This window comes from Myxocyprinus asiaticus, chromosome 9 (genome assembly GCF_019703515.2).
Source record: "Myxocyprinus asiaticus isolate MX2 ecotype Aquarium Trade chromosome 9, UBuf_Myxa_2, whole genome shotgun sequence".
NCBI lineage: Eukaryota > Metazoa > Chordata > Actinopteri > Cypriniformes > Catostomidae > Myxocyprinus > Myxocyprinus asiaticus.
In genome coordinates, this window is record NC_059352.1 from 28,335,222 (window position 1) to 28,348,071 (window position 12,850).

The 12,850-nt window shown below is 37.5% G+C and overlaps 1 protein-coding gene across 2 annotated transcripts in view; it reads right to left on the reverse strand.

Moving 5' to 3' along the window:
- LOC127445727 (tyrosine-protein kinase RYK-like) overlaps positions 1-12,850 on the reverse strand; it is a 91,449-nt gene that overhangs the window by 32,881 nt on the left and 45,718 nt on the right. For both annotated transcript variants that reach the window (XM_051705983.1, XM_051705984.1), the window contains exons 5-7: positions 11,172-11,237; positions 10,915-11,056; positions 9,242-9,342 (exon numbers count right to left, since the gene is read on the reverse strand). In XM_051705983.1, the coding sequence (XP_051561943.1) occupies positions 9,242-9,342; positions 10,915-11,056; positions 11,172-11,237 (309 nt within the window). The remainder of the gene's footprint in view (positions 1-9,241; positions 9,343-10,914; positions 11,057-11,171; positions 11,238-12,850) is intronic.

The window sequence follows — 12,850 nt, forward strand, 5'->3', positions numbered from 1 at the left end:
CAAGTGTGAAACAAAATACGGAAGAAGCCAAACTTCAAAAAATACACAAATGATGTTAAAAGCACCTTTTTTTTTTTTTTGTTTCACCAGTGAATAAGCTTTAATGAATTTACCTGCATCACTTTTACACAAACTATATGACTTACTAATGCATGGTTTCTAACAATGTTAATTTGTTTAAAACAAACTGCAAAGGGTGAGTCATTAGTTAATTGTCATATATAACAAATTAATACTATTGAACTAAAGCACTAAAATTGAAATAACTTTACAAAATCAATGATTTCCATCATCTTTCATGTCGACATACTCCTTCCAATTTCCTAACTCTGGTATTATCTAGAATTCCATTGTACTTTAAAAACATACTGTAAGTTTCTGGACTGAAAACTTCCTCCATAACAGAAAAAGAGCATTTATTTAAACTAAGCTGCAAAAATGGCTTGTTTGGAATTTGTGCCTCTTCAGTAAGACACCAATGCCTATTTTTCATCATTGCACCCTTGGACTGGATCGGCCCAATTTACAAATTCAGCAGTCATCAATTGATCGAGGACGAGCTTACACCCGCGCTTTCTCCAGCTAGTGTTATGGCAAACGGAGTTGGTTAGCTGGATGCGGTGTAAGTAATGTCTTTTATTGTTTTCCCTGTATGCTATTTCAAAGTCCTGGCACTGAAGCGTTGTGGACAATGACAGGGGTATGAAACTTAAAGGTGCTATATATAAGATTGACAACAAGCGTTTGAAATGGGTACTGCAGTCCAAATTCAAAATATTGGAGAGTTGTCTGCCCCGCCCCAGACTCGAAGCTCATGCGGGTTGCCAGAATGAAGACACGCAACAGGATCCGTTTTTAAAGGATTTCTGGGCTTTAAGCTGTCTCCATCTTCCAAAGGCATCTCCAATATTTATCCTTGTTTTACTATGCCTCTGGTCATGGTGGTTTTAAACGGAAGGCAAGGCTTTTTAGGTCAGGTGGAATCTGTTATTTCTGATCCAGTTCGTTTGCTGGCTTCCATGGCTGCAGCACGCAGTGTTGTTTGCCTGCAAACTTGTTCAAATCTGGCAACCCGGCGGTGTTGATATACTACTGGTGAGTGGGCAGTGGGCGGGATCACACAGGCCAAAACATAAACAGAAATTCCAGCCCGGAATGGAAACTTCAATGTAGAATACACTGGCTGTAGCATTGTTATCAGAGAAACCAGTATTTCAACTTAGTATGTTTGCTCATTCTCTAATGACATAGTTTATCCCTCTGCAGTTAGCTACAGCTGATTCCATTGCTACAGCACTAAAAGAGCATCTTGCTGCCATCCTTCCTGAGCATCAGAAGAGTAAGCTCATCTGCCAGGCATATGATGGAGCCAGCGTGATTAGGGGTGCCACTGCAGGTGTTCAGAGGAATATACAAGATGTGTACTCAAATGCCCACTACATCCACTGCCATGCACATCAGCTCAATCTGATATTGCAACAGGCCACTTCTCACATAGCCAGATGGTGGATTTGCCAGCTTTTTTTCCAGATCACCCAAGCGCACATGTTCTTGATAAAGTAGTGGCCCATAGACTACCAACATCCAGCAACGTCAGATGTTACTCTCACAGCTGTGCCATCAATACCGTGTTTGAGCACAGAGAGAACCTCGTCCGCTGTTTTGAAAGCATACGAGACTCGGGTTACTTTGACCTTATTACTGTCAGAGAGGCAGGAGCCTTCGCCATGCTGCTGGATGATCAGGATTTTAAGTTCTTTCTGCATCTTTTCCACCACATCATGCCACATGTGGACCTCCTCTATGCCAAACTCCAGAAGGAGGACATGGATTCTGTCCATATCAAGGGGAGCATCCAGCAGTTCCAGGACAAACAAAATAATCAGGTAGCAGCTGTATTCCTTCTTTTCTTATTGTTGTTGTTGTTAATATTATTATTATGCTAAATTCTCTCTCCTTTACAGAAATTCTCTCCATTCCATGGTTAACCAAAGCAGTGTAGGTGGTTCTCAGCCAGCGAAGAGGTGTCGATCACTCAGTCCAGAGGTCCATGAAAGGATCGTGTGTGTGTATATATATATATATATATATATATATATATATATATATATATATATATATATATATATATATTAGTCTTTCATTTAAGGATCTATTCTTGGCTACATGATTTAAGCAATAATATTTTAAAATCATCAAAGACAAACATGTGAGAAGAAATGTATAAATGCCCATAGAAGGTAAAATAGGACAATGCAGTTTAACTGGAGGCATTTTCATCAGAAATAACTACCTCATTTGTTTTTTTTTCCCACAATTTATTGTCTTTTTGATGTAGCATTGTTAGCTTATAAGTTATTTTTATTATTCTGGCTGCACTGCACTTTAGAGGTGTGAGGATGGGGAATCAAAATATTTTCTAAAATGTGTATTAGCTTGTCCCAAAAAACATCCCAAAATGCTGTAACACATTTTGTCCTGAAGATGGCAGCAAAGGCTCTGTAAATGCCCTCAGAGTTGGCTAATTCTACTCTCTATGACTTCAAAAACTGTAACAGTGGCCGTAAAAATAACTTTAGTTGTTCCATATTTAGAAAGAATACTTGTTGGTTGGTAATTTTAAATGTTGCAGGTGAAACTGACATTTTGTTGTCACTACATAATTTGTATGTTTTTTTATCCTTCTCTCTGTAGGTCTGCGATACCATACTGGGACACACCAGTAACGGTAATCCATCACAAACCACCTTGTTAGTGCCACCCTGCTTCACGGGGACAAGTTTGAACAGTACAAGATGGCATTTCCTGAAGATTCACTGAGCAACACCTTGAAGGCCTATCCAGTGCTCAATGGAAGTAAGCTGAAGACAGAGCTTAGTCTCATCTACAGCAAGGAAGAGTTCAGAGCCTGTTGTGGTGCTGTGGACCTACTCCAGCTGTTTATGGAGAACAATCTTGAAGAAGTCTTTTCAAAGACTGTCACTCTCCTATAGATCCTCATCACCACACCAATGACCACAGCGGAAGCTGAGAGGTGCTTCTCAATCTTGAAAAGAATTAAGACTTTGAGAAACAACATGACCCAGGAGAGGCTGAATACAATGGCCATGTTGTCAATGGAAAAGAGACTGGTGGCTGAGATGACTGAATTTTACCTGAAAGTCATTGAAAAATTTGTAGGCCAGAAGGAAAGGTGGGCAGCATTATGTTCAAGTAGTGCTACTGGCCAGTGTTTAGGCAACATTACAGTGCGTTTTGTTTTTTGGTTTGTATTGTTTGTTATAACAGGCCATTAAAATGTATATAATTAATATATGAATGGACATTAAATTGATTTAGCAAAAATTAAGGTTTTGGCATTAAAAAGTCTTACATTTTATGCAATGCACTGGCAGTTTTCAAAATATATGTTCCAACTGATAATTTGATTGATTTACATTTAAGTCAGTTCTTTAAATGTCATTATTTTCTAAGGTTTCATATATTGTTGGTGCTTTTAAATGGGTTAAATATTGCTTTGAGTGGGTTTGGCTGTGTTGGAAAGAATTTTCCATTTTTTTGTTTATTTTCAGTTTGTTTGCCTGTTTGCCTGCCAAACCCCACCCCACCCCCAGGAATATTTCATATGTCATGACTGTTTGATAGTTTATGGTGCTGCTTGAGTGAACAGTTTAAAGAGGCCCTATTATGCTTTTTGGGATTTTACCTTTCCTTTAGTGTGTAACAGCTCTTTGTGCATGTAAAAGATCTGCAAAGTTACAAAGCACAAAGTCCACGCAAAAGGGAGTTATTCTCTCCCACAGACAACCCTGCTCATGAACTACAAGAAACGGCTGGATTGTAGTACAGCCATTTCTTCCGTAAAGTATCTATGTCACTATGTAACACATTTGCATAATGCCCGCCTAAGGGCCCGCCCTCAAACAAACACAGTTATAGCCGAGGCCAGGATGATTTGGATTAGTATTGTCGCCATGTTGAGAAGACGCTGTTTTCTTCACTGCTAAAGCAAAACCTCTTTGTTTGGACTTCCAAAGGCAGACGAATTTAAGTATCAGTGGTTAAAATGTATTTTTACCAATATTCCTCAGCAGTACAACCACAACCAATGCCAGATTTTCAAAATAGTTACTCCTGAAAGATGGTGCAGTTCCCACTTTGTTGGGAAAATCTGGTGCTTCAGGATCACAACTGTAAGTATGCTTGATCTACTATCGAAAGCTCAAAAGTGGAGTTTTGTGTTGTAGCTACAGTGTACACCCAGTGCACAGCTGTAGGCCTCTGCTAACGTGCTAGCTAATGTTATTGTGTTGAAATAGTTTTGTTAATCAGCTGCGGGCCCACTCTTACCTACAGTTGTGTAGAATTATGCAGATTGTTTGACGTTCTTACTATCATGAATAGTGATCAAGTGTGGAGATGGATTTATTTTTACAAACGGTCATTTTACATCTGCAATCCATGTTAGTGCTTGGCTAACTTGCTATGTAATGTTATTGTTTTGGTAAGGGTTTCCTATTCAGCTGTGGGCTGGCATTTACCTAAAACTGTGTAAGAAATGGTCGATCTCAAGAGTCTTATATGATTATATAATTACAAGCTGTAATGTTACAGCCACTATCGGGTAGTCTACACCTAACTTGCTCACTAACCGGGAGTAAGCCTCTGTTTTCCGTTCATATCTCGCATGAAAAAAGTTCAGCTGCACCCATTCCAGCAAAAGATGACCAACTTAGATGCACTGTGTGTCTTTTACTTGAAGCTTTGAGGTTCACAATAATCAACAGTGTACTTGTAAGAAAGCTAATAAATTAAAACTTACCACTGTGAAACGTCTTGCTCAAGTCGTGTTTGTGAAGGTGGTTCGTGTCGATCAGCTTGTTCTTCCAAACTTTCATTATTTCATTCATTACCGGAATCGGGCTTGAGCTTGTACAGCAAAAACCGACGCCACTGTTACCATAGTTACAATAGTGTTTACAGCTGCTCAGGAAGAGACGCATGAAAACGCTGAAATGGTAAGGAGCGTTACATTTCCGACACATGCTTTATGCGGTTGACCAATCACAACAGACTAGGCCAGCTGACCAATCAGAGCAGACTGGGCTTTTCAGAAAGGGGGGCTTTAAAGAGACATGAGGTAAATCAGAGCATTTGAGCCAGAGGATGAAGAGAGGGGAAAAGAAATGTACAGTATGAGAAAAATTTTGTTTTTTGAACATTAAAGCATGTAAACCTATTCTAGTAGACCCCCCCCCCCCAAAAGTTTGCAATAATGTACAGATGTTGCTGTTTTGGAAGGAAATTGGTACTTTAATTCACCAAAGTGGCATTCAACTGATCCCAAAGTATAGTCAGGACATTACTAATGTAAAAAACAGAACCATCACTATTTGAAAAAAGTAATTTTTTGATAAAATCTAGACAGGCCCCATTTCCAGCAGCCATCACTCCAACACCTTATCCTTGAGTAATCATGCTAAATTGCTAGTTTGGTACTAGAAAATCACTTGCCATAATATCAAACACTGCTGAAAGCTATTTGGTTCGTTAAATGAAGCTTAACATTGTCTTTGCATTTGTTTTTGAGTTGCCACATTATGCAACAGACTGGCATGTATTAAGGTCAATATGGCAAAAAAGAAACAGCTTTCTCTAGAAACTCATCAGTCCATCATTGTTTTGAATGAAGGCTATACAATGCTTGAAATTGCCAAAAAATTTAAGATTTCATACAAAGGTGTACACAACAGTCTTCAAAAACAAAGGACAACTGGCTCTAACAAGGACAGAAAGAGATGTGGAAGGCCCAGATATACAACTAAACAAGAGGATAAGTACATCAGAGTCTCTAGTTTGAGAAATAGATGCCTCACATGTCCTCAGCTGACAGCTTCATTGAATTCTACCCGCTTAACACCAGTTTCAGTAAAGAGAAGACTCAGGGGTGCAGGCCTTATGGGAAAAATTGCAAAGAAAAAGCCACTTTTGAAACAGAAAAACAAAAAGAAAGGGTTAGAGTGGGCAAAGAAACACAGACATTGGACAACAGATAATTTGAAAAGAGTGTTATGGATCTTAACTCCATTGAGCTTTTGTGGGATCAGCTAGAAAGTAAGGTGCGTGAGAAGTGCCCAACAAGACCACATCTGTGCCAAGTGCTACAGGAAGCATAGGGTGAAATGTCACCTGAGTATCTGGACAAACTGACAGCTAGAATGCAAAGGATCTGCAAAGCTGTCATTGCTGCACATGGAGGATTTTTTTTATGAGAACTCTTTGAAGTAGTTTAAGTTCTGAACATTTTTTTCAAATTGTAATAGTAATTTTGCACATTATTAATGTCCTGACTATACATTGTGATCAGTTGAATGCCACTTTGGTGAATAAAAGTACCAATTTCTTTCAATAAGAGCAAAATTTGTACATTATTCCAAACCTTTGCCCGCCAGTGTGTGTGTATATATATATATATATATATATATATATATATATATATATATATATATATATATATATATATAAAAATAAAGAGCGTGTCATGACCCCTTTATGACCCCTTTCTCTGAGATCACACTTAAATGACATTGAGGGATTGAGTAAATACTGGGAGACTGACATATTACTTTTTTGCTTATGTGAGGGATGTGGAGCAGTCAGTATGTTTAATATTGTGGGTACATATCTATTTTACAGCATCAAGCTGTTTAAACCTTTTTTACTCCAACTATTCAAGCAGTGTCAGACAAAAAAACTATAATCTCTCCACAGCACCTTACAAATACAGGAATATTACTCACAGCAGACGATTTCATGTTTGACAGTGATCGTCTTGAAATGTATTGTTGATGCAGCACTTTGCTGTAAGAACAGCGCATAAAAAGACGAAACCTAAAGCATTAAAGAGACAAAACTTCTTGCAGAGGGTTTTACTGTGCTGAATGTTATTAATATAATATTAATGTTAGTAGTCAGCCCCACTAATCGACTAGTCAGCTGCTTGACGAAAAGACGATTAGACGACCACCATGGCACATTTCTAATGCATACATACAGTGTTCCCAAGGAACATCTAAAAATGCAGACTATCCTCATGTCTTACCAGCAACACTCACACAGATACAAACACACACAAACTTTTTTGATCCCACAAAAATAATTTCTGCCAGAGACACCGCTGTACCAAATTTAAGAACAAAATTGTGGAGGGTGAGATAGGAATGTACATGCTTGTTTATTCTAACCTTCTGATACCAGTTTAGCTAATGTGATCATTGCACATTTGGTGTGACCAGGAGAAGACAGGAGGCAGCCAGAGGTGTGAAATGTACAACCATTTAAAAATCTGCTCCTGAAGCTAAAGAAAGCAAAGAAGCCTGGTGGTGTTTATCTGCTCTTTGAGCAATGTATGGTGCAAGTTAGTGCTCCAGGTTAAAGGGTAAGTTCACCCAAAAAATGAAAATTCTGTCATCATTTAATGTTGTTCCAAAACCATATGACTGACTTTCTTCCATGGAATTTAAAATTCCTAATTTTGTATATTCGCACTGCTCTTTTCCATACAATGAAAGCACACAATGACTTATCCTAAAAGCAAAAGACACAAAGGACAAACAAGCATGATAAATAGGTGACTTGGGTCTCAAATTTTGGTCTTTCAACATGAATAATGACTTAAATTTTGGTCCGTTCCTCACAAAAATCTAACATATGGCTTTAGAAGTTGACTTGTAATATAGCATATATGGACTACTTTTTTTAGGGGTGTAAGGATTTGTCGTGGCACGATAAAATATACTGCGGTTAAATTTTTTTATGATATGCACCGTAAAAGATGGGACATTTTTTTTTTTTATATTATTGTTTTAGCATCTGTTCTATCCAATACGCGCGTCCTACGCCTACATAACGCAGGCATACAAATAGAAATAGTTTCATTTCACACAAGGAGCTCTAAAATACAATTGCATACTAGCAGCCACAGGTGTTGTATTTAAAAGAATATTTAGATGTAATCAGAGACAATATTATTTGCTCATTTAAATGCTCATTTAAAATATTTTAAATGTAATCAGTGACGGTGTGTAGGCAGCATATGCATCTAACATAATTCCGTATTTTCAGTAAGCAAATTATTAGCTAATATTTCCATTTGGTGTCACCATTCAACATGATCACACGGGAAGTCAGCATGCTGTTTCCGAAAGTTCTGGTACCCTAGGATCGGCAACAGTATGCCGACTCACTGACATGCCATATCTCCCATTGGACATATTTGGAACGGCTCAACAACAATTCCTTTCCCCCATGGCACTACTGTTATTGCGTTACGTCAGGTGCATGTGAGACCACAGTTCAATCCCCAGTCAAATGAGGAAGTAATCACATTTGTATAAACAATCACGAGTGTGATAAGGAGGATGCATTTTTATCCCTAACATTGCATTTTGTCTCTACTAATGGTTATGGTTAGATTTGGGTTTTGGTTGGGGGGTAGATTAAATAAAATAAACATTTCTCTTCACTGTTTTATACCCTGTTCAGCTGAAAACAATTCTTTTTACAACTGGCTTCTGGCAATCTCTCCTGGATATAAATGGATGTCACACTTGTTTATATGCTCTGAAACACTTACCGCTTTAGCCTCTGGAGGTACTGTAAGAAAAATCAGCACACACTTGACGAATTTTATGTGACATCAGGCTGCACCATTGCCCACTTCTGGGCTGATTTTTAGTCCCAGTACATCTTTGATGGATCATTTAGCACTTCAAAGAACAGTACTTTCACCTAAATTTTAAAGGAACTCTTTTGCATATGTCTTTGAATGTTTTTTATTATTATTATTATAACTTTAATCTTAACATTTCTTGATTCAGCCTTCGTTTAAAAGAATCATAAACCGAACCATGAGTTTAGTATCGAGAACAGAACCGAATCGTGAAATTAGTGAATCGTTACACCCCTAACATTTATGTTACTTTTTTGTCCTTTTGGAGCATGGCAGCCCCTTGTCCCTGTGGGAAAGAGCTACATAAGCCTTCTTTAAAATGTCTCCTACTGTGTTCCAAGAAAGGGTGAGTATATGGGTGAACTAACTCTTTAACTGATAGTTCTGCCATTTAAAAACATGGAAAAGGAGTACAAATGGTGATGTAGGATGAGAATGGTGTGATGTTTAAGAAGGGTGGTGATCTGAGGTCAAGGGTGAGGAACATGGTGTGGTTGTGGTGTCTCTTACTGGTGACAGGTGTAGCGTTGTTGGGGGTGTCTGCTCTCAGGTACTGGGTGGTCTGGGTGGAGGGCTGAGACAGGCCCTGGGAGCTTCCACTGTCACTAACACTGAAAGAGAACATACAGATGGGAATTAATTATTTTAGGAATTTAAATGCACCAATCAAGAAATGTGTTGGCTTATTTTTGCACTTTATGTATGTATTTCAGAAATGAGGGCCAAGAAAACAAACTGTGTTATGGCTTGGTATCGCCTGGCATGAAAAATATTACTCTCTCTCTCTCATATATATATATATATATATATATATATATGAGAGAGAGATTTAATTCTATAGACACAGCCCTACTGTGGGTCATACATCATTTTTATTTACTGAAACAGAAGAGTCTTTCAGCTTTGAAAACGATCATAACCTCTATCAAATGATTGCCTTCTTTATCTGATCCTCTACAGCTCTTTATATCCACAGAAGGTGTAGAGTTTTACCTGGCCCTGAACCCCAATGCATAAAAAAGCTAAATGCTGTATAATTGTACTAATTAAAGCCATTGGTCACCCGCTGTAGAGGTTAAACACTGAGTCCCCTGTTCAAAGACTTTAAAGCACTACAGGTTTAACCTGCCTCCAGAAACTCATTGAACCCAATCTACTCTAATGTCAATGACCCATCATCATCATCATTATTATTATGAAAGAATTCTAGTCTACTTCCTGGGCTGTGGAGCGAGACGTAAATGGGGGATGGAATCGTCCTTGTTCTGAGGCTGATTTGTTTGAGGAGATAAGTGGAGCTATGTGCCCGGGCTCGTGAATGCCGGCTGATCAGATCTAATCTACAGTATGACCCTTATATATAATGCTGAAATAGATGTCTCTTTGTGCTGATGTATAATTCAATTTTCAGAAAACACAATTAAACTACACTGGTATGGAACTGACAGAGATTAACCTTTTAAAGATGTTTTTCTTTTTTTTTTCATTTCATCTTCAAACAAACAGAGACCCTTTATGAACAATAATATTCAAAACAAGGCATAGCTACAACAACCTGGACCAGGGGAGAAAAGTAAAATCAACAACTGATCAGAACCATCACAAACCCAATTCACACTAAACAACAGACACTTCACTACTGGAACCCACCATGACAGATAATAACAAGCAGATGGTTTGCATGCTGAGGAATTACTAGAACAGTGGTTTTGCTTTGTGACCCAGATTTTACATTGGACATCAAGTGCGACCCATAGTTTGTGCATGGTTTGAAGATGAAGGCATTTCCATGAACCTGTCCATGTTGACATCTACCTAATTTACCCAATCAACCCAGTGAATTAATTTGCACTGTAGAGTTTGTTTGGACATCCAGCTTTTGGTGTCAATAACCAAAAAAAAAGAAAAAAAAAAAAAAAAAAAGAATGGGAGGTGTTTTCTCAACCCTTTTAAAAGTTGACAAGCCAATTTATTTTAATTATACACGATTGCATAGCAAGTTGCATTTGCATTATTTCTCCCTGCTGTCCGCTGAACAGATCTGCAACCTAATTTTGAGTCAAGACCCACCAGTTGAGAATCACTATACTAGAAAGTACAAATTTGCATTCTTATTCTAGGAGTAACAAAATTATCATCAAGTGCACACACACACACGCACACACACACACACACACACACACCTGTCATCCATTTCCACTCTCTTCATGCTGTGCAGGTGTAGCACAGCAAGGATGATGGCCACTAGAAAGATGACGATGCAGCACACACACACACTGATGTAGAAAACTCGAGTGGATGTGGTGGGAGCATTTGAACTGCTCGCTAAGGAAAAAAGACGGGACAGAGTTAAAGAGTCTAATTATTTCTCAGTACAGAATAACATTCACTAAAAAGTAATTAGGTGCATTATATATAATATTATTATAATTATTCTCACGGTCTATTCTCTGTATGGTTGTGTTTGGGAATGGCAGAGTTTTGGGGGGCTCTGGCTGCTCAATTCCTGTGAAGTAGAGATAGAAAGGAAGCCATGCTAATGAATACCAGTTCACTATCAAACACCACTGAATGTTACAGCAACTCATTAGAACAAATAGAAAATTATACAGCAATGATACTATGACATGAAAAAAAAAAAAACTGTATTATGAAAATGAAAGCACATTTGTCCCCAAATTTTCATTACCGTAAAATGTACTTTTTGACTTTAAATCAAATTTTTCTCAATAATGATTCTTATTCCTGAAATACAATGATTTTCTTTTTATTAAAATCAGCAAAAATAAAAAAGGCAGTACAATAAATACCATTTACATAATCAGAATTAGATTTTCACATTATGATATCAAGAATGAGATTGTTTTGCATTACAGTAATGAGAATGGGGGCTTAATTTTCTTTAAACAAAATATAATTTCTTAGATTTCTTTTTGGGGTGAAATATGACTCTGACATGTTTTGTCACTTTCACCCAAACACATCAACACACAATGAATATTTGATGGTTCAATGTGTTTTAAATTCAGTTCAAATCATTGTCATCACAGTAAAATCTCACTCATTCCACACAAAAAGTGATACACACAATATCTTCTAGAACAGGGTTTTTCAAACTTTTATGGCATCAAGGCACCCCAGATATTATGATTCCCTTGCGAAGGAACAACACCCTTCCTAAAATAAATGTATTATAAACACAACATTTTATTCCAAAATTAAATAACTGGCTTTTATTTATTTTTATTGCACTAAAGATAACAATAAAGAAGTTGGATATAATCTTATTAAAATATCTGGAAAATAAGATGACAACATATCTTTTTTTTACACAATATAATGTTAGATGCAAAAACCTGAAGATAAACATTTTCAATTTAATTTACATGTACTTTTATAGCACTTTTCACAATATATATTTTTCCAAAGCAGCTTTACAGAGAATTTTACTTTACAAACCCCAGTGAGCAAGCTAAAGGTGACAGTGTCAAGGAGGAACTCCTTAGAAAGAAACACCACAAGTATAATCTATTCTCAAAAGCATGTATGGTGCAAGGAAGGAGAGATGAAAATTTTTTTTCCATACCCCCCCCCCCCCAAAATCTATATGTAAATTTGTTTTTATTTATTAATATAAATAATCATGATTAACCTCATGATTTACGACCTGTCTTTAGAAAGCAAAAATAAACTGAATGAAAATAAAACTTTTTACTTCAACATGATTTTTTTGCACTTTTTTGTCCCCTAGCACTCCCTCGAGGCCCCCTGGGGGTCCCCGGACCCAGTTTGAAAACCCCTGTTCTGAAGCATTACACACACACTTGCTGACCCAGTTCTTCTACAAGGGCAGAGGAAATTGGGGCACATACAAACACTTTTTCTTCTCCAGCAGCTAATTTGGCTCATGTGCTTCAAAAAAGCAAAGAATAAAGTCATTGGCTATTTCCTCTCAGGAAGCATATGACAGAGAGCTTGTGTTATTATAATCTGTTTGTGTCAAGATTCACATTTCCAAAAACAGCGCTTCTCCAAATCCACAACAAACACCGCTTCATTAGAGCATGAGAAAGAGTGAAAGGGAATGAACTGCTAACACACACACACACACTTAAAGAT